The 26,220-nt window shown below is 38.6% G+C and overlaps 4 protein-coding genes and 2 pseudogenes across 4 annotated transcripts; 1 reads left to right on the top strand and 5 right to left on the bottom strand.

Moving 5' to 3' along the window:
- LOC146451809 (melatonin receptor type 1B-like) lies at positions 1–1,056 on the bottom strand (annotated as a pseudogene).
- A 2,302-nt stretch (positions 1,057–3,358) lies between these two features.
- LOC146451808 (melatonin receptor type 1A-like) lies at positions 3,359–5,378 on the bottom strand. Its single transcript, XM_085098645.1, has one exon. The coding sequence runs from the start codon at positions 5,045–5,047 to the stop codon at positions 4,040–4,042; it is 1,008 nt and encodes a 335-aa protein (XP_084954771.1). The 5' UTR covers positions 5,048–5,378; the 3' UTR covers positions 3,359–4,039.
- Positions 5,379–5,617: 239 nt separating this feature from the next.
- Positions 5,618–6,998, bottom strand: LOC146451807 (uncharacterized; annotated as a pseudogene).
- Positions 6,999–10,239: 3,241 nt separating this feature from the next.
- LOC146451806 (melatonin receptor type 1A-like) lies at positions 10,240–11,729 on the bottom strand. Its single transcript, XM_085098651.1, has one exon. The coding sequence runs from the start codon at positions 11,317–11,319 to the stop codon at positions 10,309–10,311; it is 1,011 nt and encodes a 336-aa protein (XP_084954777.1). The 5' UTR covers positions 11,320–11,729; the 3' UTR covers positions 10,240–10,308.
- Positions 11,730–19,611: 7,882 nt separating this feature from the next.
- Positions 19,612–21,488, bottom strand: LOC146451805 (melatonin receptor type 1A-like). The gene has a single exon (XM_085098649.1). The coding sequence runs from the start codon at positions 20,878–20,880 to the stop codon at positions 19,870–19,872; it is 1,011 nt and encodes a 336-aa protein (XP_084954775.1). The 5' UTR covers positions 20,881–21,488; the 3' UTR covers positions 19,612–19,869.
- A 2,494-nt stretch (positions 21,489–23,982) lies between these two features.
- Positions 23,983–25,247, top strand: LOC146451804 (uncharacterized). Its single transcript, XM_085098682.1, has 3 exons — positions 23,983–24,135; positions 24,262–24,581; positions 24,641–25,247. The coding sequence occupies exons 1-3, from the start codon at positions 23,983–23,985 to the stop codon at positions 25,245–25,247; spliced, it is 1,080 nt and encodes a 359-aa protein (XP_084954808.1).
- Positions 25,248–26,220: the final 973 nt, after the last annotated feature.

Here is a 26,220-nt window from a genome sequence, read left to right as displayed (position 1 = left end):
TCAAGCGCTCGATGTTCCCTCCTCCCGGGCTCTTCGATTCTCGCATCCAGAAACTTCTGGTGTAATTTCTTCACACTGATACGGTTGCAAACAAAGGACCTTCTTTAGAATAGCTTTGTATTCTCGTCTGTAGTGCCTATTCATAGCACCATATATGACGGGGTTAATGGCACTGCTCAAATAAATCAAGAACCCGTATGTAAGGTAGGCCGGTCGTGGCAAAGTGGGTCCCCCTTTCGCGGCCGCAATATAATCCGTGATACAGATTGGAAGCCAGCAAAACGCGAAACCAGCCATCACCGCCGCTAGAGTCTTGGTGACTTTCGCTTCTTCCACGTTTGTTCGGAGTTGCTGAGGATTGTTTTGGTGCGAGAAAACTTGATTTGTTCGTGAAACAATGTAACACACTTTAATATAGCAGAATGTGATAAGTGATAAGGGCGTTGCAATATAAATGTAGTCAGCAAAGACGGTGTAAGCAATGCTGGTCTCGAACGGGTACATGCACATTGCTTTTGCTGGTTGAAATTTATATCCGCCATTTTGAAAAAAAATGGGAGGCACGGATCCGACAAGGGCAATGCACCACACGGCAGCGATGTACATGAAACTCCTTCGTTTAGTAAAAAGAACGATGAACCTTTGTGATTTTACGATACGGAAATATCGGCTGATTGCGATTATTCCTATGGTGAGAAGAGACGCCATTGCAAGTGTAAACATAGCGAAGCCTTGAAATCGACAAACATTCTCATCAAAAATCCACCTGCCACGGATCAGAGTTGCAATTGTAAAAGGCATACAGCAGATAGATATTAGAATATCGCTCACAGCCAATGCTACAACAAACATGTTGGTAAGTATGCGAAGTCTCTGGTTTTTTTACACAGCGAAAAACACTAAGAGACTCCGAACGAAGGCCGCCAAGTTTATGACAGAGAATAGAACTGTCTCAATCCAGACTACATGATTGCTCCTTGTTGACAATTCGACTAAATACGTTTCCTCCATCATTTGCTACACAAAAAAATATTAAAATTCTGAAAGTTTTCAAGTTAAAAAATTATTGCAGGCTGTTGTCAGATTTTTTAGCAAAGCTATCTTTCAGTTTTTGAGGAAGCCGGCTAACCCCATTGTTTATCTTCGCTGTATTTGAAGGCTTGACCGGGAGTTCACATGCCGCAGGTGCTATGGTACCAAATTAAAAACGTTTATTAAAATATGCTCTGGAGTTAAACTGTCGGCAACGTCTGCCTTAATAACCCATTAGGTTAAATGTGTGATATTTTAATTTTTTATTGCATTTTTAAATTCATTTCTAAATCCAATCGATAGGCAGGAAACCCTGGCGCTGGGTTGTTTCAGTTATCATCCGACACGCAATTTTGACATCAATAAAAAGTTGAATTAAAGAACTTCGACTCTGTTGTCTGCAATGTTTCTAGTTTTTATTCATTTGTTATGAAATGATTATTGTGGATAAATGGTACTTTGAAGAATTCGCTATATCCATGGCCAGTTGTTCAAGTTACGTCGATGAGCCCCGCGAAAAAAAATCTAAAAACGCTTTATTGTATTTTCCTGCATTTTTAGTATGCTTATAATATGGCTAAAAGGGTAGTTAATTAACATTTGCTATGAAGAAAGAAAAGCGAACGCAAGAAAGGCACACTTTTCCTATTAGTTTGCGGTTTTTTTCGACGTAATAAGTGAAAACGTTTGTAACGAACTTCAATCGACTTATTCTATGTTTGTGCATTAAATACTCATTTTAGCATTAAACATTTAAAACTGGATTTTTAACCTCATATAAAAAAAAATACAGATGGCTCTATCACGTGCTCTTTTCTCTGTTTTTGTTGCTCAATTTTTTCAACTGTTAAAATTAAAACTAAAAAAAAAAGAAACGAGAACGTGGCAACCTCCTTATACCAAGACAACTTTTATTTGTTTTTTTATTTATTTATTTATTTATTTATTTTTATTTAGTCACACACACAAACAGAGCATATAAAACAGGTAGAACAGAAGTCGTTGTTAATTAAATATATTGAGAAAACGTGACAAGGAAGCCATATAAGCTTATTTGAATATATTTCCTGAGACTAAGTAAGTAAGTAACTTTATTTATACACATATCACATATAAGCAAAAAGCTCGTTTAAATGCAAATATGTTTTGTCACTTAAGAGTGGCGGTCAGAGGATATGGAGCATGGAGAACTCGTGAAATCAATTTCGCTCATTTTCTGGCTACAAAAAGCCCTTAAGTAGAGAAGAAATTTGATGCCTTTAGTTTTCTATAGGAGCGCTTAATGTTCTAGAAAACTGAGAAGAGCAAATTTAACCCGCGAGGATCCCGAAAGTACCTGCACGGCAGTATGAAATTAATATTCTCAACTGACTCTTCATCTGCAAGGAAAGAAGATCCATGGTATATTTATACTCGGTATCGATAGAAGCACCGCACGTTTATAGCAGAGTTTAAACTAGACTTAACCATTATTAATAAAAGCAAACAGAGCTTAGGAAAATGTCCCTTTCTTAAACAGGAAAAATCCCGCAAAAAGGGGCAAATTTTAAAGATGGTTTTCGCTATGTGTTATTAGGCCGATTTTCCTTAAACTTTGCCTTTTAAGTAATTTAATGTTGTTCTTGATAATATATTAAAATCAACTTGGGTTTTGAATTAAGCACTTCACAAGACGCTTTTGAAGTCACCATAATTCGTTTTAAGGGGCTGTTGATGCATCATTTGTAATGACGCCTTGAACTTCTGTTTGAAACAATGTTTACTGTAAATCAGTCAAATTACTGATCGGTCAGGAGAACTCTATTTTGAAATGGCTGAAGAAAAATCTGAAAAAATAGGACATAAACAAGAATTACAAAAACTCATTTTCCCTCTCTATAACTGGGAAAATGTGTTTAATCCCTCAGCCAAAAACCAGTTAAAAGGGTCAAGCCATTAAAACATTCCTGTTTATGACTTTTGAACAAAGTGATAGTAACATGGCCCGTGGGAATTAGTCAGAGTTTAACCCGAGGATCTGAAAATATGAGCTGTAGGCGAGAGAACGGTCAGTGTTTTCTTTGCGGAATGCCTTGCCATCCGCCATCTTGGATTATGACGAGAGGAACGGTCAATTTTCTCCGAATAACAACTCCGCTTGATGCTGCTTAGCAAGAAATATTGCATGATGGTAGATCAATTTGAATAACCATTATACTTATACCCCAATGAATAATTGTTTCTCTTAAAAAAAATAAATAAATAGAAGAGACCGATAAAAGGTCAGCGACTGCAATATATGGATATAAAAGGTATTTTAATGCTACACGATAAACTCGGAGGTAAATTTAGATTACAAGTTTATGTTACTACATACTGAGGGATTAATTCGGCACTATTAAATATGCGACCGCGTTGAATTTAGTTTTACTATATTTAATTTAAAACCGCTATATGAAAAACTGATAAAGTGACAGGAAAAAGATCATGGAATGAACACTGAACATTATTCTCAATTGAGTACCCACAATTCAAACCAAGCTTACCACTGTAACCAATCAGAACAAGAATAAAAATTCGGGACTCAAACAAAATACACGTAGATGCTGTCACGCGCCCCTGAGAACACGCGTGGGAGCGAGCCACACGCGATTGGGTTTGGTTTGACTTTCCATTGGTTAAGAAACTGGAGCGAGATTTTCAGCAAATCGAACAGCGTAGAAGACGAAAACCAAAAGAAAACTGAAATTACCTCCGACAAACTGTGATAAACCGCTGTGAAGCGTCTGAGCCGTATAATGCATTCTCAATTTTACATAAAATATGCATTTTAAGGGTGAATAGCGTCATTTTCAAAAAACACAGCCTAAGGGTAGAAAAGCCTTTCTAGTAATGGTGCCAGCGTTAGACACTCAATGCTCTTACCCCCGGGCTCTCTGTCTTCGTCTTCGGTAAACTTTGCACACGAAAGTGATTATCACAGCAAAAGCTTTTTGAAGTTTTTGATGTAATGGCCATAGTTTTCTCATCAAACACTCGATGTTCCCACCTCCCGGGCTCTTCGATTCTCACTTCCAGCGGCGGCGGTAATTTGTGCGCACGGAAGCGATTGTAAACAGAGGACCTTCTTCAGAATAGCTTTGTATTCTTGCCTGAATTGCCTGTTCATAACACCATATATGACGGGGTTAATGGCACTGCTCAAATAAGCAAGGAACCCGTATGCAAGGTAGGCCTGTCGTGGCAAAGTGGGTCCCCCTCTCGCGGCATCAATGTAATCCATGATAAGGATTGGGATCCAGCAAAACGTGAAACCAGCCATCACCGCCGCCAGAGTCTTGGTGATTTTCGCTTCTTCTACGTTTGCTCGCAGCTGCTGAGGGTTATTTTCATGCGAGAAAACTTGGTTTGATTGTGACACCGTGTAAAACACTTTGATATAGCAGAATGTGATAAGTGATAAGGGTGCAGAAATATAAACACATTCAATAAAGACGGTGTAAGCAATGTTGGTATAGAAAGTGTACATGCACATTGCTTTTGCCGGTTGAAATTTATATCCGCCTTTTTGAAAAAGAATCGGAGGCACGGATCCGACAAGGGCCGCGCACCACACAGCAGCGATGTACATGAAAATCCTTCGTTTGGTAAATAGCACGATGAACTTTTGTGGTTTCACGATGCGGAAATATCTGCTGATTGAGATTGTTCCCATAGTGAGAAGAGACGCCAATGCAAGTGTAAACATAGCGAAACCTTGAAATCGACAAACATTCTCACCGAAAATCCAATTGCCTCGGATCAAAGTTGCAATTGTAAAAGGCATACAGCAGATAGATATTAGAATATCGCTCACAGCCAATGCTACCACGAACATGTTGGTAAGTGTGCGAAGTCTCTGGTTTCTGTATACGACGAAAAACACCAAGAGACTCCCAAAGAAGGCCGTCATGTTTATGACTAATAACAAAATTGTCTCAGTCCAGACTGCATGATCTGTCCTTGTAGAAAGTTCGACAAAATACGTTTCCTCCATGATTTATCACACCCCGAAAATGTTAAGAATTCTCAGTGACAATTTATAAAGATTGTTGTAGCCTCTTATTAGATTTTTGCCAAAGCTAACCTGCCGTTTGTGAAGAAGTACTGAGCCCGAAGAACATCTTCTATATCTTTGAAGGCCTGCCAACTACCTGTTTCCGTGCCGCAGGTGCTGTGTTACTTAATTAAAATCGTTTTGTTAAATGAAACTTTAAACTTGTCTTTAACTATCGGCAACGTCGGTTTCATTTACATTGACATCGACTGGGAAGAAGGCCAAGCGCCACACGCCGCGTTAGACAAAATCAGTACAAAAAAAAAAGAAAACTATCAGTAACGCAAAGTGTGTCTAACTATTCCTAGTATTTAATACCTGCCTTTATTTTGTAAGTACTTAGATTTCTTTCAAACAGTAATGACAACATGTACACCGGCTCGATTAGACAATGAAATGAGTGTTATTCACTCCAACGCTCATTAAAAATTCCATACCTTTTCTAAATTACTAGACAATGAAATGAGTTTTATTCACTCGAAAGCGTAGAAACGCCAACATTTTCTTTTCAAAATTTCAGCAAAGGAAAAAGAGGAAATTGTAAAGCTAGTTATATATAACAACATATTAATATTCTGGCAATGTTTTTACTCATCGTCACTGTCCTCCATAGGCCTTAGTCACTTCAATCGTGGCAACGCTTTTGGTGGGCTAGATCGGGGGGCTAGATTCATCTAGTGTGAGCCTTGGTGAATGTACTTAACTGTGTTTATGTTGATGAAAAAATTGCCCCCTTGAATGACAGCCCCGCTAAACAAAGCCATAGATTGCTGTGATTCAGAAGTCGATGGAGAAATCGCTGGATTGGCTGTTTTGTACAAGGACGTCTTGGTTGCAGTACCAGCTACAACACTTCTAAGAACTTTGGTCATTTGCATCTGCTGTTTTGTCGAGACCTTCCTGTAGTTTTTGATACTTTTTAGATTTTTATGTCCTGACAATTGAGCGATATGAGTCGGTGGAATATCATTGTCGAGTGTTTGAATCATAGTTTTTCTACCACTGTGATTTCGGAGACGTTCGATGTTAATTCCTGCTTTTTGAGCCATAGTTTTCATGAGACTGTTAAGTTTGTTTGTGTCAACAGGACTTACTTTGAACCACTCTTTCGTTTGAAGCGACTCTGCCTTTAAGTTGTTGTATACAGCTAAATGAAAGGGAGAATCGTCTTTAAGCTTCATTCATTTTCTCAGGTCTCGCCTGGGCGTAGAGCTTGTAGACCACTACAGAATCATTTTCTGATCCCTCAGTGACAAAAATTTTAGGCCGCATTGCCCTGATATCGCAGCAGTCTGAACAGGTTCTTCTTTTGGTTTGTCTTTCATTAAAGTCCAAATATTCCTCGCCGTCTGCTGTTTCCTTCATCTTTACATCGCCCCAGAGCCCAAACTGCTTGGGTTGTTTAATCAGAGTGCGTTTAAAAAGCGCTTCAGGATTTCGTGTAGCGAGGAAGGCTTTTTCGTAGAGCATATTCAATTCATCACTGATTTAATAAAGCTATCGAAGCGTTTGGCTTGTTTCCTTTCCTTTTTTCTTTAACTCTTTCTGTTTGGACAGGAGGAATCTCTTGTTTTCTCCAAGCCGAGGTCATTCATAATACTGACAGAGTAGCTGTTCTTCTTTAGATGTCGTTCAAAACTTGCCAATAGACTTCGGAACGAATAAGGCTCATAGTCTTTGCCATCTTTGGTTCTGACCGAAATGATAAACTCGCACATGTATTCGTTCAACTCCAATGCTGGAATTTCTTCATCTTTTCTAAGTTTATTTTTGGTTCCTAAAAAGGTTTGCAAAAGTTTCACATATCGTTGCGTTTTTTGTGACGTGGCTTTTTTTTCTTTTCTGTAATAAAACTGTCAACCGAACCGGCGTCCACAAACCTTTCCGACATCTTGAAAATAAAAGGGCGGCCTCCCAGTTTTCGCGCCAAGAATGACGTGGCTTTCCGTACGATCACTTTTCACTAGTGAAATAAATTAGTTAGCCCAATCAGAGGCCGCGAACGAAGATTTTTCACTGTGAAATTTCATCAGGCTCGCGTCGCTGATTGCCTGTGACCAGAACAGAACGATTTTTTCATCACTGTCATCTCTGTGAATAAATCTCAGTACTTATAAAATAAAAACAAATAACTTCATGGTTGGTTCGCATGTACGAGTTTTAGATAGATAGATAGATAGTTTATTATCAAGAACCTTGCAGCCATAGGCTGAATTACGTTTGATTTACAATAAAATATATACTACAATAAAATACATGGCTAAGAAGAACTAATATAAAAGGACAAAAATATATAATTAAGAGAAAACAATATTACATCATTGCTTTATGGACATAGTGATAGATAAAACTATTTCGAGTACGAATGGTGTGAAGGCGCCGTGTAGTAAAAGAGTGCTGACTCCTTAAATTGACTGCGCACTCATTCTTGGGAGGCAGTAAGCTATACAGCTTGTGCGAGGATTTAGACAGGATGGAATTAAAAAGCCTATCACATAAGAACTCGCGGCGGTTGTGTAAGGGAACTAGACCAGTCAAAAGAAGCGCCTCATTGTACGAACAATCTGGATAGATAATACGCAAAGCTCGCCTTTGACATCTCTCAAGATCTACTGAAAGGTATTGCGGGAGGCTATGATGATAAACAGGGCATGCGTATTCAGTGACAGGCCTAATACAAGTCAAATAGAAGAGCAAAAGTTCCTCCGACTTGACTTGTGCACGCTTTAGCTGACGCAAAAAATACAGGCGCTTGTTTACTTTCTTTACAACTTCAGATACGTGATTATTCCACGTAAGATCGCAAGATATCTGTAAACCTAAGATCTTTGCTTGCTCTACACACTCTAAGTCCTGACCATTAACCTTAATTGGATCAAAGTTCTTTCTAGAGTGACTGAATGTTATACGCAGTTCCTTGCACTTGGTTTCATTTAGTTGGAACTTGTCAGCAGAAGCTTGCGTCGCGAGTTCGTCAACGCTTGTTGGACTTTGCCTTAGTTGGATTTAAGGCAGATAGCTTCTTTAAAACAGAGAATTCTGATACCTGGAAAGCACTCTCCTGGTCAGAGTTGGTTGAGGTGTTAGGTGAAAGGGGGGTGAAGACGCGCATAGGAGCCAAGAACGCCTGGTTGATGGTGTTAGCAATGTCTATCGTGCTTGGAGGCGAACCTCTCTGACCACAATCAATATGTTGGTAGAGGGTAGCTGGATTAGCGCCTCTTGAAGCTGCGTCTGACGTACCACTGAGCTTCTTTACCTCACGCCACGAAACTGCGGGTTTACAGTCTTTCAGATGTTCAACCTTTGAGTTATAGAACTTTGCGCGGCATGCTTTCCTCTCACGATTAACGCGATTTCGTAGGGCGCGGTACTGCTCCTGGTCGCCTTGGGCGAGGGCCTTTTGGCGGCTGTGAATGAGACCCTTCAATTGTTGATTGACCCAGGGCGGCTCGTTGGTTTGTACCGACTTAGACTTCAGGGGGAGGAGAATGTCCATTCCGGTCTTAACGATGGTCTCCAGCCTTTCCACTTTGCCCTTGCAAGAATCTTTACTATCGATAAGTGTCTTAACGTCCACATTTTCAAGATACGTGCGCATAGCCATACGCATTGTAGGCCGTAAGTCCCTCGATTTCACGGTGAGTTTAGTTCTTGGTTGTTGGGAACGCGCGAGCGGCTGAACTTCCACAGAAAAATGATCGGACAAACCGAGAGCAGGGCGCTGGATCGGAGGGGCATAGAACTCCTTCACATTTGTTAACACCGGATCTAAGGTATTTCTGCCGCGGGTTGGAAAGGTAACGATTTGCTTCAAATTAAAGCCGTTACTAAGGCGCGAAGATTTCGTTAACAGAGTTTTATTGAAGTCACCAAGTAAAATTATCCCGCAGCCAGGAAAGCGAGCCTCAACCAAAGATAAACAGTTATACAAATAATCCAGCATGGGCGAATCCGCGGCGCTCGGAGAATGATAAACAACTCCAACAATAATGCTGGTAATGCCCCTTGGGAGACGCGAAGGCCGTATTTGAGTCCAAATAACTTCAAACTTCCTATCCATAATGTCCTCAATTATCTTGAATTGGATAGACTCTTTAATGTACAGACACACTCCCCCATGCACTGCTTCAGTTCGATTTCGGCCGATCATGTTTATTCACTCGTGAGGAATCACAAACTCACTCGTTCGCTGCGCTCACTCATTCGTTTGCGATTCTTCACAACTTGTGAATAGAAATCGCACCCACTCACCAACGATGAAGTAATCGTTATATATTTTGCATTTTTTTCTTTGTCCCATTTTTAATTTTCAGCGAGCAAACCCTGGCAACAACTTTATCATATATGCTGGCAATTTTGGATTAAAGAGGCAGTGTCACCTATATTTGGTGTCACTTCGAACATCTAAAATAAATATTTGTATTGATAAAATAGTTATTAAAATAATGGTTCCGTTTGGTCCCTTCTAGTGCACAGAAGCTAGTACTTAATCTTTTTCGCTGCCGTTGGCTAGGATAGAAGTGAACTGGAACTTAAAAAAGTTGGCCAATCAATTTTTTCAAGTTTTTCCTGTGTATTTTGGAGAAATTGCTTAAAACTTTAACAGTCTATTTTTCCTTTTATATTTTCCTCCCAGTTCTTAAGAGCAATTTCATGTTACTAAAAAGGTTGTTTGTCAATATTTAGCAGTTTTGATCAACTTACAACAAAAGCTCCGTGACACTGCCCCTTTAAATAACAAATAGGATCTGGATGGAGTTAACTGACAACTGACTCGTTTTGAGTTTATAGATTTAACTGACAACTTCACAAAAGTCTCTGTGGTCCTAGATATCAGTCACCTTTTTATTACCCTTTTCGGTTTATGCTTATGCGCTGCCAACCAGATATAGCGAGACAGCAATGAGGTTGTATAGTTAATCAGTAATAATTTGTCATTTATCGAGCCTTTTATAAAATAACCTGTTACATGCATTGCTGTTAAAACTGACAGAAAAGATCACAATTGCAACCTTCCAGCTGGAAGGTGATAGACCTGCCATCCAGAGAGAACATAATATGATAGTTATAGAGATGAGCTACACCATAACATCACTAGTCACCGTAGTCGTTTCTTAGACTCCTTGTTTTCAAGGTAAATATGGCCAACTAAAGGTGCAAAAGCTTTTTGTACTAATGTAATGGAGCCAGTTTTCGCATCAAACACTCGATGTTCCCACCTCTCGGGCTCTTCGATTCTCACTTCCAGAAACTTCTGGGGTAATTTCTGCGCATGGATATGATTGCAAACAGAGGACCTTCTTCAGAATAGCTTTGTATTCTCGCCTGAAGTGCCTATTCATCAAACCATATATGACGGGGTTAATGGCACTGCTCAAATAAGCCAAGAACCCGTATATAAGGTAGGCCTGTCGTGGCAAAGTGGGTCCCCCTCTCGCGGCATCAATGTAATCCATGATACAGATTGGAAGCCAGCAAAACGCGAAACCAGCCATCACCGCCGCTAGAGTCTTGGTGACTTTCGCTTCTTCCACGTTTGCTCGCAGCTGCTGAGGATTGTTTTCGTGCGAGAAAACTTGATTGGTTTGTGAAACTGTGTAAAACACCTTGACGTAGCAAAAAGTGATAAGAATTAAGGGTGCAGAAATATAAGCACATTCAATAAAGATGGTGTAAGCAATGTTGGTATCAAACGTGTACATGCACATTGCTTTTGCTGGTTGAAATTTATATCCTCCTGTTTCAAAAAGAAGTGGAGGCACGGATCCGACAAGAGCAGCGCACCACACAGCAGCGATGTACATGAAAATCCTTCGTCTGTTGAATAACACGATGAACTTTTGTGGTTTTACAACGCAGAAATATCGACTGATTGCGATTATTCCCATGGTGAGAAGAGCCACCATTGCAAGTGTAAACATAGCGAACCCCTGGAATCGACAAACATTCTCACCGAAAATCCACCTGCCACGGATCAGAGTTGTAATTGTAAAAGGCATACAGCATATAGATATCAGAATATCGCTCACAGCCAATGCTACTACAAACAAGTTGGTAAGTGTGCGAAGTCTCTGGTTTCTGTATACGGCGAAAAAAACCAAGAGACTCCCAGAGAAGGCCGTCATGTTTATGACTAATGACAAAATTGTCTCAGTCCACACTACATGATGTCTCCTTGTAGAAAGTTCGACGAAATAAGTTTCCTCCATGATTTATAACACCTCTATAATTCTGAAAAGTTATAAAGATTGTTGCAGCCTCTTGTTAGATTTTCGCCAGAGCTAACCTGTCGTTTGTGAGGGAGTACTAAGGCCGAAGAACCTCTTCTCAATCTTTGAAGGCCTGACTATCTGTTTCACAGGCCGCAGGTGTTGTGGTACTAAATTGAAATCGTTCTGTTAAAAGAAACTTTAAACAATAACTGTCGGCAACATCAGCTGCATTTACATTGAAATGAATTTGGGTGGAAGGCTGCGTGACATCAAACCTCCATAAATCTCTACAGGACATTAAGTCACTCTCGCTTTTTAAGCAAGCTCCAAAGAATGTAGTTTTTACCTTAATTTTATTGTTTTTATTTTTAAGTCGTACATTTTTTATCCGGTAACTTTAAAGCCCTTTTTATCTTGTTAAATCATTATTGTAAATATCGATCTTATTATTTATTATGCAGGGTCTCGCTGAATAGCACCATGGTGACATGAGCTCTCTAATTAAAAAACATTATTACTATTATTATATAAACATGTTAAGAAATTAGAAAGGTATGAGTAACGCAACTTGTTCCTTAACTATTCCCCGGTTTTAATATCTGCGTATAAATTTTGAAGTTTTCTCTTAGTCCAATTTTTAGGGAGCAAACCCTGGCGGCAATTTATCATATTTGCAATTTTTAATTAAAGGGCAGTGTCAGTTTGTATAGCTAAAATTAATATTTGTATCGATGAAAAAACGTTATTAAAATAATGATTCCGTTTGGTTACCAGTTACCCTTCTAGTGCACAGAAACTAGTACTGACTGTTTTTTCGCTGGGGATGGCGATGGAAGTGAATTGTAACTTCTCCCTGAGTACGTATTTTGGAGAAATTGCTAAAAACTGTAACAGTCTATTTTTCCTTTCATATTTTCCTCCCAGTTCTTAAGAGAAATTTTATGTTACTAAATAGGTTGTTTGTCCATATTTAGCAGTTTTCATCAACTTACAACAAAAGCTCCATGACACTGCCCCTTTAAATTACAAAGAGGATCTGGATGGAGTTAACTGACAACTGACTCGTTTTGAGTTTATAGATTTAATAATAATAATAATAATAATAATAATAATAATAATCAATTTATATAGCGCTTTTTATATGATATTTAGAAGCGCTTACAATATAAAAACGAAAAATTTAGTCAAAATCAATAAAATATAAAATTAAAGAATAATAAATTTAACTGACAACTTCACAAAAGTCTCTGTGGTCCTAGATATCAATCACCTTTTTATTACCGTTTTCGCTTTATACTTATGCGCAAACCAGATATAGCGACACCGCTATGAGGTTGTATAGTTAATCAGTAATAATTTGAAATTTCTTGAGCCTTCTGTTACATAACCTGTTACATACATTGCTGTTAAAACTGACAGAAATCTCACAACCGGTTGTGTTTGGAAAGTGATAGACCGGTCATCGAGAGAAAACATAATAAGACAATTATTATAACTATTATTATATGCGCAGTAAAACTATCTGTTTATACAGTATCAGAAAGCAACACAGGGCGCGTAGCGTAACCTGTGAGCCAAGCGAAACTTAAAACAGCACGTGAGTAAATTATTATTATTATTATTATTATTATTATTATTATTATTATTATTATTATTATTATTATTATTATTATTATTATTATTATTATTATTATTATTATTATTATTAGGAGAGTTCTCGACATTGAGCATGGAACAATTACACCTTTGGTCTTCACTACAACCGGCGGAATGGGCAATGAATGTTTGAGATACCATAGTCGATTAGTGGAGCTGATTGCTATCAAGAAAGGGGAGCAATATGCCAAAACCATGGCATGGATCAGATGCCGAATTTCATTCGCACTGTTAAGATCTGCACTCGTCTATCTTAGAGGTTCTAGGACATTAAGAAGAATTCAACGTGACATCAAGAACGCGGACATTGACATTGAAACTGCAGAAGGGGCCATTTGAGAGATGCTTATTTTGTCTATTTTTTTTTCTTTTCTTTTTATCAAGTGGAACTGATTTTAAAATGCCGAATTTAATTTTTTAAAAACTTCATGACATTTGTTTTTTTTCTTTACAAAAACATTATTGCTTGAAAATATTATCTTTCTTTTTAATCGAAATGAATTGTGAATAGGTTTTTTAATAGCTCTTTTTTATATACTTTTAACTTGTAAATAACAATTTGTGTGAAATATTTTAATAAAGAATTATTATTTTTAATAAAAAAATATCATTATTATTATTATTATTATTATTATTATTATTATTATTATTATTATTATTATTATAGAAATGAACTACAGTATAACATTACTAGTCGCCGTAGTCACTTCTTAGACTCGTTATTTTCAAGGTAAATACGGCCATCTAAAGGTGCAAAAGCTCCTTTTACTAATGTAATGGAGCAAGTTTTCTCATCAAACACTCGATGTTCCCACCTCTCGGGCTCTTCAATGTTTGCTTCCAGAAACTTCTGGGGTAATTTTTGCGCACGAATACGATTGCAAACAGAGGACCTTCTTCAGAATAGCTTTGTATTCTCGCCTGAAGTGCCTATTCATAGCACCATATATGACAGGGTTAATGGCACAGGTCAAATAAGCCGAGAACCCGTATATAAGGTAGGCCGGTCAATGTTGTTACAATAACGTTTGACAAAATGGCGAACCTTTTTCTGCGTGATAATAGAAAAAGGACCAATGTAAGGTAACTTAAAGTAAAGGGTATGTGCAGTGTCAGAGACGGAAACCGGGGGATTACCGCCATGACGAGTAAGTGCGAGGTAACGATTAATAGTGTTTTGGACTAGATGGACTGGAAAAAGATTCTTCTGAAGGATTTTTGTAAGTTTCGTAATGTCCTCATGAAAGCCCAACCAGGTGTTGTTGATCTTATAGGCCCTGTCCACAAGCGTGCGAATGAGACCCAACTTTATCATGTTAATTTAAAACTTTCTCTGAAGATGACAGAAGTTTCTGTCGAAACATGTTTTTAAATTTAAAAAGTGTCGTGTGGTTCCTTAGGATAACGAAATGTTATTAAAACGTCATTAAAAGAAGAAGCAGTTACCAGCTTAAACTTGGGCCATATTTGACTGCGTGGTGCGTAAGCCTTTTAGCAGTAATCACTTCCAACATCACTAACTTTCCAAAATCAATAGCTATAGATATAGAGATATAGTGAGGCAATAAGTAAACATCAGATAGAATTGCATTACTTACACTCAGAATGAAATACAGGGGAAAACGACACTTGTTAAGTAGAATGCGCTATGCTTCATACGGATGCTTTAATCCCTGGGCTTTAATCCTTACGTTTTTGCCTTTGATTTGAAGACAGAAACCATTTTTTCAATACTGAGCGTGAGTCGACACCGGGTCATGATTACGCTATCACATAGCAATTTCCGGTATGATCAAGAGTAACGTTACACATCACACGTACGTCGTTCTCGAATGTTGTCAATGTTCCGCTATTTATATACGAAATGCAGTGGAAAGCATTTGTTATTCACCTTTCATTTGTAAGGGAATAAGTTCTAAATTGCTGTAGATTCAATGGCCAGAACTAGAGAGTAAAATGATCTGAAACGCATTGTATGCTTACGTAATAACACAGTCACGCAGGACAGTTTATACCTCAATCTGTCGCTTGTCTGTTGCAGCTGACAATGTAGATCGTTTTCCTAGCCACTCAATATGCCATCATTGCCATAACCTTTTCGTTCTAACGATTCCAGAACCCTCTCTGCACTAAGGGCTTTACAGCCGACGCCATTTTGATTCGAAAGAACAGTGACTCCTAGAATACATCGGGGAAAGGGAGGGGGAGCGAGGGAATTAAAGCAAGGAAAAATGAGGGAGTTCGGGGCCCTCCCCTCCCATTTCCCGATTACGTTTACCACGCAGGCTACATCGTGAAGGCCACATTCAAGTGTTCTACGCTTTCGATTCTACCAAATCTTGTGGTGATCGCCGGCATTGTATTAAAACGCAAACTTTTGCAAACGTTTGCCGTCATCAATGTTGTCCAGATATTTACAAGTCTGGAGAGAAATTATTTAAGGTGGTCATTAAGAATTTCCGAGATACTTCTCTCTATGAATGCCAAAGTCTTATTTTTAGTCATTCGTCTTGCATCCGCCATCCTTTATGTGACACGTCATTTGGTCATATACGTAGTCTTTTTACATTATCTCTTGGACAATGGTGTTACAAAGAAAAAAAAGATAAAAAAGAACCGACGGAGAACTTAACTCGGTGCCTCACGGCCCGAGTAATAATGATTCCATTTGGTTACCAGTTACCCTTCTTGTGCACAGAAATTAGTACTGACTATTCTTCGCTGGGGATGGCTACGATGGAAGTGAATTGTAACTTGAAAATGTTGATAAATTTTTTCAAGTTCTTCCTGAGTACGTATTTTAGAGAAATTGATGAACTACCTCATTAGCCGAATAGTGTCAAGTATGATCCGAAGATTTCCGAAGAACTTTCGAGTGATCGGACTCTTCTTTGAGATCTTACGAACACTGCTCGCCATCTTCGGATGACCTCGCCGCTTCTCGAAACAACTTGCGAAAAGCTCCTAGCCGTGTTCGTTAGCAATTTACTCTCCAGGCATTAACTTACACAGCCCAGCCGAAGTAAACGCATACTATGCTCAAGCAATGTTTAGTTCAGCTAACAGTTAACACCCTGCCATTTCTCAGCTGACAGTCAAAATTCTCAGTTCTCAGCTCTACTGTATATATCAGTTAACCCTGTCTAGACCCTCTTCCTACACGTATAACGAGGCTTAAATATTTTCAAGAAAAGCATCAAATTCCAAATTCATGCTCTGGTGGGATCATGTATTTGTCCAAAAGACTTAATTATTGTGGGAAACTATTTTGCATTTCTGGAGAGGTTGGGCTAAAAAAATATATGAAAACAGCTCTAAAGAAAAGCTGAAAGGCGGACACAGTTAACACTGCAACGCGGTTCATGGGCGTAAATTCAAAAAGGTCTTATTCTGTATTATCGAAAGAGTACTTGCGTCTGACATTTTCGCGACTGCTGTTCGGATCGGGTTATATTTGCCGTGCCGGCTAAAATTCCGAATTTACATTATTTAAGTGAATGGACAGTTTAAAGCGACTGGGCCTAGAAAACAGTTGGCCATTACACCAACTCTGCCGGTATGGCCAGTACCTTACGCATGCGCACAACCAAATTACCCGAGGAGTGGAAGCTAAATGCATTGCAGTTGCACATCAGTGTTACAGCACCTCCCCCACCCCACTCCAGACAGGTGCAAGAGTCAATGAGTGGACCTAGAAAGCACTTTACCACATACCATAGCTATATAGTCCGCTGTACGGCGACTACACAGCATATCTATAAACGTAACTAACCTAAATTCAAGTTGTGCTGGTCGGCGCCAGGACAGGGTTTGTAAGTGTTTTTAATAGTTTAAGTGATAAAAAAGGACAAGTTTAAGACTTGTTATGCCAAGGCTGGACCTTAAGTTGTCAGTGGAGCTTTAAGCGGTGCAAGGTAGTCTTAATTTTTGAGTCTGTAGCTTGAGTGAAATCTCTGAAAGTAGACGAATGTTTAGGCTCAATTTCAGCCGCCCCCTTGGGCAGGCTCATTTCCCGAACAGCGGCTTGTAAACGACCCTAACGAATGTTGTGCCGCCGCGCAGTACTAATTAATGACAAAAAGGTGAATCACATAATTAACTCAGCACTGAATCAGTTAAAGTGCCGGGGTGAACCCATGAATTTACAACTGAGCGTTCACCGTAGGAAGGAAATGGAAAACCACAAGAGGCGAAGAAAAATTAATTCTCTGATTAACAATTTAGACGAAAGCCTTAGTAATGAGTAATACGTTCGAGTGGTGCAGTTAATCCCAGTTATTCACGCAAGAAAAGCAAGCCTTCAAATGAAAATTACTGAACAGTACTTTCCAGAGCTGGGTTATTAGCTATTGTTCATAATTGTACCTGCAAGGTGGCTCTAACTTTTGGACCTATGGATGTCCTAAAATAGCCGCAAGCCTTCTTATTACCGTCAGCAGCAGACAATGTTTAGATATGAATGTTGGCAAAGTTAAAAATGGCTTAGAACGTGGTTTTGTTAAACACCGTCTAAACTGTCTTTTAATAACTGACCGTAACTGTCGACAACGTCAGCTGCATTTACATTGAAATGGGTTTGGGAGGAAGGCTGCGTCACATCAAACCTCCATAATTCTCTACAGGACATTAACTCACTCTCGCTTTTTAAGCAAGTTCTCAACAATGTAGTTTTTTTTTTACCTAAATTTTATTGTTTTTATTTTTAAGTCGCACACTTTTTATCCTGTAACTATATAGCCTTTTTTGGCTTATTAAATTATTATTGTTAATGTTGATCTTCTTCTTCTTCTTCTTCTTCTTCTTCTTCTTCTTCTTATTATTATTATTATTATTATTATTATTATCATTATTATTATTATTATTATTATTATTATTATTATTATTATTATTATTATTTAAACATCATAAAAAAAACTATGAGTAACTCAACCTGCGCCTGAACTATTCCCCGTATTTACATTAATATCTGCATATATATTTTGAAGTTTTCTCTTTGTCTACTTTTCACGGAGCAAACCCTGGCAGCTATTTTATCATATACACAATTTTGGATTAAAGGGGCAGTGTCACCTATTTTAGTGTCATTTGGACATCTGAAATAAATATTTGTATCGATGACAACGTTATTAAAATAATGGTTCCGTTTAGTTAACAGTTCTCCTTCTAGTGCACAGAAACTGACTATTTTTTCGCTGCGGATGGCTAGGATGGAAGTGAATTATAAACTGAAAATGTTGGTCAGTTTTTTCAAGTTCTTCCTGAGTACGTACTTTGGAGAAATTGCTAGAAACTGCATGTACAGTTTATTTTTCCTCCCAGTTCTTAAGAGCAATTTCATGTTACTAAAAAGGTTGTTTTTCAATATTTAGCAGTTTTGACAAACTTGCAACAAATGCTCCGTTACACTGACCCTTAAAATTTCAAAGAGGATCTGGATAGAGTTAACTGACAACTGACTCGTTTTGAGTTTATAGATTCAACTGTCAACTTCACAAAAGTCTCTCAGGATCTTGATGTTCACTCTTCTTATTACCTACAGTTCTGGAGTTCTGTCGTGTTACTCTATATGCGGATAACACCGTTCTTTACTTTGCTTCTAAATCAGCCAAGGATTTAGAAAGTAAGATTAATACAGACCTTGGACGTGTATGTAAATGGCTTCGGACAAACCAACTTACTCTGAATGTTTCGAAATCTAAATTCCTGTTAATAGGTAGTAGTTTTCGCCTAAGTAAAGTTGGTTCAATTCGTATCTCTGCTGATGACACCCCTCTCGATAACGTAGACTCTTATACGTATTTGTGTATTGTGATTAACAACCGGTTGTCCTGGTATGATCATATTGAGTCTGTCCGTAGCAAAATTAACAAAAAGTTAGGTCTTTTGAGACGTATTAAGTCATGCCTTCCCCTTTGCGCAAGAGTTACTTTTTTAAATAGTTTTGTTTTACCTCTATTTGATAATGGGGATATAATCTGGGGTGATAGAGGTAATGCCACTTTGATGTCTGTGCTACAAGTGTAGCAAAATAAGGCTGCTCGCCTTAGATTAGATCTTCCTGCCCATTCATCTGCATCTGAAGCGCTAAAGACTGGACTTGGATGGAAGCCCTCAGTGCGCTGTAGCATCATCATGAGCATCATGCTGTTTTGATATATGCTACTTAATAACAATTTCTGCCACACGGTTCCAATCTCATTTAATGGCGATTTTCACGGTTATTACACCAGGTCTAGAAATAATATCCGCAAATCCACTGCCAATAGATAATGGGGTCACTGGTCGTCAATTAATTTTAGTTCAGAAACTGGAACAGATTAGATCCCGTAATAAGGGAAGCAGAGTCACTGACTGCTTTTAAACGTGGATTGTCAAAAGCCATTTTATGATCCTTTTATAGTTCTACTATTTACTATTGTATATATATTTTTTCATTTCTTTTATCTTGCTTCTATAATTTAGGTTTTTATTTGTTCTTGTAATTTTTTAGAGGACCCTTCTGCAAACCACTTTCATGATGTTGGTTTCCTCATTAAAGATTACCCTCAAACTCTTCTCTTTTCTTTTCTCTTTTCTTTTTCAACTCTATGCGCTGTTAAACCAGATATAGCGAGACAGCAATGAGGTTGTATCGTCAATCAGTGATAATTTGACCTTTAAGGAGCGTTTTGCTACATTGCTGTTAAAACTGCCAGGAAATATCACAAACGAATGTGTTTGGAAGGCGATAGACCTGCCATCGAGAGGAAACATAATAATTGTAGAGATAAACTACACCACAACATTACTAGTCACCGTACTCGCTTCTTAGACTCCTTATTTTCAAGGTAAATACAACCATCTTAAGGTGCAAAACCTTCTTTTAGTAATGTAATGGAGACAGTTTTCCCATCAAACACTAGATGTTCCCGCCTCCCGGGCTCTTCGATTCTCGCTTCCAGAAACTTCTGGAGTAATTTGTGCGCACGGATACGATTGCAAACAGAGGACCTTCTTCAGAATAGCTTTGTATTCTCGCCTGAAGTGCCTATTCATAGCACCATATATGACGGGGTTAATGGCACTGCTCAAATAAGCCAAGAGCCCGTATGAAAGGTACGCCGGTAGTGGCAAAGTTGGTCCCCCTCTCGCGGCATCAATGTAATCCATGATACAGATTGGGAGCCAGCACAACGCGAAACCAGCCATCACTGCCGCTACAGTCTTGGTGACTTTCGCTTCTTCCACGTTTGCTCGGAGCTGTTGAGGATTGTTCTCGTGCGAGAAGGCTTGATTTGACTGTGACACCGTGTAAAACACTTTGATATAGCAGAATGTGATAAGTGATAAGGGCGTTGCAATATAAACGCATTCAGCAAAGATGGTGTAAGCAATGTTGGTCTCGAACGGGTACATGCACATTGCTTTTGCTGGTTGAAATTTATATCCACCATATTGAAAAAAAATAGGGGGCACGGATCCGACAAAGGCAATGCACCACACAGCAGCGATGTACATGAAACCCCTTCGTTTAGTAAAAAGCACGGTGAACTTTTGTGATTTCACGATACGGAAATATCGGCTGATTGCGATTATTCCCATGGTGAGAAGAGACACCATTGCAAGTGTAAACTGGGCGAACCCTTGAAATTGACAAACATTCTCATCAAAAATCCACCTGCCATGGAACAGAGTTGCAATTGTAAAAGGCATACTGCAGATAGCTGTCAGAATATCGCTCACAGCTAATGCTACCACGAACATGTTGGTAAGTGTGCGAAGTCTCTGGTTTCTATGCACTGCGAAGAAAACGAACAGACTCCCAAAGAAGGCCGCCACGTTTATGACAGAGAACAGAACTGTCTCAATCCAGACTACGCGATTGCTCCTTGTTGACAATTCGACAAAATACGTTTCCTCCATGATTTGCTATAATTCAAAAATATTAAAATTCTTAAAATTTTCAAGTTAGAAATTATTGCAGGTTGTTGTTAGATTTTTTTAGCAAAGCTATCTTGCAGTTCTTGAGGAAGTGCTAACCCCATTGTTTATCTTCACTGTATTTGAAGGCTTGGCCGGGAGTTCACATGCCGCAGGTGTGTGGGGCCGAATTAAAAACCTTTATTAAAGTATTATCTGGAGTTTAACTGTCGGCAACGTCTACCTTAATAACCCATTAGGTTAAATGTGTGATATTTTAATTTTTTGCATTTTTACATTCATTTCTAAATCCAATGGATAGGCAGGAAACCCTGGCGCTGGGTTGTTTCAGTTTTCATCCGACACCCAATTTTGACATCAATAAAAAGTTAAATTAAAGGACTTGGAATCTTTTGCCATTTGCACTTGTAAAATCTGTAATGTTTCTAGTTTTTATTCATTTGTTATGAAATAATAATTGTGGATAAATGGTACTTTGTAGAATTCGCTATATCCATGGTCAGTTATTCATGTTACGTCGATGAGCCCCGCGAAAGCAAACTAAAAACGCTTTATTGTATTTTTCCGCGGCATTATAAGTAATCTTATAATATGGCGAAAAGGGTAGTTAATTAACATTTGCTATGAAGAAAGAAAAGCGAACGCAAGAAATGCTCACTTTTATTTATTTAGTTATTTATTTATTTATTTATTTATTTATTTATTTATTTATTTATTTATTTATTTATTTACCACGACATACAAACATAGAAAGTTACAATGAATAATAGACTAGGATTATACATGAGTTTTGAGTAAATAATAATAGTAAAAAAAGAAGTAAGAAGTGGCGAGGAGACCTCAAAAAACCCACGGGCTTATACTGAGAGGTCTCCTCGGTGATATGTTAAGACTTTAAGACCAGTAAAGACATTGTATTGAGATTTTTTAACACACGGTGGTAAGACTATAAAGACATAACAGAGTCGGACGTTTCATGCAATTAACTGAGGAAATTTTCATACTAGTTTGTGGTTTGTTTCGACGTACTAAGTGAAAACATCATTCGTTACACCCAAACATGTTACAATTCTGAAAATTTTCAAGTTAGAAATAATTGCAGGCTGTTGTTAGATTTTTTTTTAGTAAATCTACCTTTCAGTTTTTGAGGAAGTGCTAACCCCATTGTTTATCTTCATTGTATTTGAAGGCTTGACCGGGAGTTAACATGCCGCAGGTGCTATGGTACCAAATTAAAAACGTTTATTAAAGTATTATCTGGAGTTTAACTGTCGGCAACGTCTACCTTAATAACCCATTAGGTTAAATATGTGATTTTTTAATTTTTATGCATTTTTAAATTCATTTCTAAATCCAATGGATAGGCAGGAAACCCTGGCGCTGGGTTGTTTAAGTTATCATCCGACACGCAATTTTAACATCAATAAAAAGTTAAATTAAAGAACTTAGACTCTTTTACCATTTGCACTTGTGAAATCTGTAATGTTTCTAGTTCTTATTCATTTGTTATGAAATGATAATTGTGGATAAATGGTACTTTGTAGAATTCGCTATATCCATGATCAGTTATTCATGTTACGTCCATGAGCCCCGCGAAAGCAATCTAGAAACGTTTTATTGTATTTTCCCGGCATTACAAGTAATCTTATAATATGGCTAAAAGGGTAGTTAATTAACATTTGCTATGAAGAAAGAAAAGCGAACGCAAGAAAGGCTCACTTTTTATACTAGTTTGTGGTTTTTTTTTTCGACGTACATAGTGAAAACATCACTCGTTACACCCAAATTCTGAAAATTTTCAAGTTAGTAATAATTGCAGGCTGTTGTTAGATTTTTTTTAGCAAAGCTACGTTTTAGTTTTTGAGGAAGTGCTAACCCTATTGTTTATCTTCGCTGTATTTGAAGGTTTTGCCGGGAGCTCACATGCCGCAGGTGCTGTGGTGCCGCATTAAAAACGTTTATTAATTTAAAGTATTATCTGGAGTTTAACTTTCGGCAACGTCTTTAACCCATTAGCTTAAATATGTGATATTTTAATTTTTGCATTGTTAAATTCATTTCTAGATCTAAATCCAATGGATAGGCAGGAAACCCTGGCGCTTGGTTGTTTAAGTTATCATCCAACACGGAATTTTGACATCAATAAATGTTAATTAAAGAACTTGGAATCTTTTGCCATTTGCACTTGTGAAATCTGTAATGTTTCTAGTTTTTATTCATTCGTTATGAAATGATAATTGTGGATAAATGGTACTTTGTAGAATTCGCTATATCTATGGCCAGTTATTCATGTTACGTCACCAATATATTTGATGAGCCCCGCGAAAGCAAACTAAAAACTCTTTATTGTATTTTCCTGCATTATTGGTAATCTTTTAATATGGCTAAAGATGTAGTTAATTAACATTTTCTATGAAGAAAGAAAAGAAAGGCACACTTTTTATATTAGTTTGTCGACGTACTAAGTGAAAACGTTTCTAACGAACTTCAATCGACTTATTCTATGTTTGTGCATTAAATGCTCATATTTTAGCATCAAACATTTAAAACTGGATTTTAACCTCATATAAAAATAAATACAGATGGCTCTATCACGTGCTCTTTTTTCTGTTTTTGTTGCTCTAAGTTCAACTTTTCAACTTAAAAAAAAAACGACGTAACATGGCAACTTCCTTATACCAAGACAACTTTTATTTATTTATTTATTTATTTATTTATTTATTTATTTATTTATTCTTATTTAGTTACCCACACAAACAGAGCATATAAAACAGATAACTCCATTATTCCTCCTCCAGCATATTTTGAACCGAAAACAGATGACTGGAATCATTGGATTTCGCGCTCCGAGTTATTCAAAGCAGCTACGCAACGCCATGGACTTACAGATAAGGTGTGCATTAATACACTCATTTACGTAATGGGACACAATGCCGCTGATGTTTACAAGAGCTTCAAATTGTCAAGCGAAACACTTTTTCAAATGTTGAGTAGCAATTCAAGGATCACTTCAAGGGGAAAGTGGCCTTAGTTTTCGAAAGAGCGCAATTTGTTCGACGCTCACAACAAGACAAAGAAGCAGTCATGACCTTCATAGAGGATCCCCAGAAACGAGCCGACCTCTGTTCGTTCGGGGAGCTTCGTGACCAAATGGTACACACGCAAATAGTAGCCGGATTACGCGACTCTCATCTCAGGGGACGATTGATGGGAAACGACGACTTGACCCTAGATCAAGTAATTGCATAAGCCAAATCAGCAGAAATCGCGAGATATCCAGATCAAAACTCAAGTGCAGCTGACGTATCGGAAATTTACAACAAGAAAGTTCCGAAAAACAAACGACATTATTCGAAATTCAAGAAAAAGCCCGCAGGAAGATCGCAAAAGCCTTGCCGCGGAGCCCAGTCAAGCCATCTACCTCAACGCTGTTCAGCCAATAGTGCTACCTGCCGCGCATGCAAGAAGAAAGGCCACTATGCTCCAGAAGAAGCTTTCAACAGCCTAAAGAAAGAGATGAATCAAACGCCAGTTCTTGCTCACTACTGTTCCGAGAAAGAAACCATAGTCTCAGCTGATGCCTCATCATATGGTTTAGAAGCAGTACTACTACAAGTTCAAGAAGATGGAGCAACGAAGCCAATCGCCTACCCTTCGCGTTCCACAATATCGACAGAACAAAGGTACACTCAGATAGAGAAGGAAGCACTCGCAACTACGTGGACCTGTGACACGTTTTCAGACTTCAGTCTGGGAAAAGAGTTCACAATCGAAACAGATCACAAGACGTTAGTACCGCTGTTGGGGTCAAAGTGTCTTCAGGACATGCCTCCCAGGATTCAAAGGTTGCAGATGGGACTCATGCGCTATTCCTACCAAGTAGTTCATGTTCCTGGAGAAGACCTCACTACAGCGCCCTTTTAACAGCGCCACTCTATCGAAGTCTCACGAAGCAACTCAACGAAGAGTTAGACCTGTACGTATCACATATCATCGAGAGCCTGCCTACTATAGAGCGCCGTCTGCAGGAAATACGCCTTCACCAAGATGAAGACGAAGTTTGTGCAAAGCTGTTCATTGAGGGATGGCCAGCGAAACACCAGTTAAACTCTGTGTTTCAACCCTACTGGCAGTACAAAGGAGAAATAACTGTCCAGCAAGGAATCCTGATGAAGGCTGACAGAGTCATCATTTCTTCAGTAATCAGACTTGATGTGCTGGACAAGATACACACTGGTCACCAAGGCATCCAGAAATGCCGCGAAAGCGCCAAGAGTGGAGTGTGGTGGACAGGTCTAAGCAAACAAATTGAAGACCTCGTACAAGAATGTCCCACCTGTATCAAGTGATCATGCAGAACCGATAATACCTTCAAGATTGCCTGAGCGACCATGGCAAAAAGTAGGAACTGATCTATTCGAATGGAAAGGACAAGAGTTCGTCCTTGTCGTAGATTATTTTTCCAAATACTGCGAGATTGGTGTATTACGCAAGTAGATATCACGAGAAGTGATAAATCGCCTTAAAGCCATCTTCGAACGACATGGAATTCCTGAAACTGTTATCTCTGACGATGGTTCACAATATTCCTCAGCGGAATTTTCAAAGTTTGCTGAAGAATGGGGATTTGCTCGCATTACCACCAGCCTAAAGTGAATGGCGAAGCCGAATGTATGTTTCAGACCATGAAGAACCTCCTAAAAAAGGCCAACGATCCATATTATTCCTTGCTTACAGAGCAACTCCGTTAGATAAAGGATTTAGCCTAACGGAACTGAGCATCGGAGGAGGATTGCGTACTACCTTGCCAGGCATTTCGTCCGAACTGGTACCCCAATAGCTCGAGTAAGCTAAACTCCGGTAAAGGGAAACCAAGATCAAGGTAAAAAAACTGACGACTACAACAAGCGGCCCGCAGCTAAGGACCTTAGTCATTTTGCAACTGGCGATTGCGTTTACGTTCCTGAACTGATGGTGAAGGCGGTAGTCGTAGAGAAGGCTTCTGAGCCCCGTTCCTATCTCGTAGAAACCGACAGCAACTCGGACACCTAACCCCCAATCCAAAGGACACCAAGTAACCGTCACCAGACTCGCCTTCAGAAGATTAACCTCCAGCTTCAACTGTGATGTACCCGTTAGAACAAGCCTTAAGTCTACCGAAGAAGTCATTCTCCTCAGATACCGTGATACCTGCCTTTGGTCCGGTAGACCAGTGAACCCTCCTAAGAGACTAGGTTTCAACTAAGTCGAATTATAGATTTGCATTAGACTAGACTTGACTAAGACAAAATATAACTCGCTTCTGATCATCGACACTAAGGG

This window comes from Pavona decussata, unplaced genomic scaffold (assembly GCF_977016875.1).
Source record: "Pavona decussata unplaced genomic scaffold, jaPavDecu1.1 SCAFFOLD_384, whole genome shotgun sequence".
Classification (NCBI taxonomy): Eukaryota; Metazoa; Cnidaria; class Anthozoa; order Scleractinia; family Agariciidae; genus Pavona; species Pavona decussata.
Note: the sequence above shows the minus strand (reverse complement) of the source record. Positions and strands in the feature narration are given on the sequence as shown.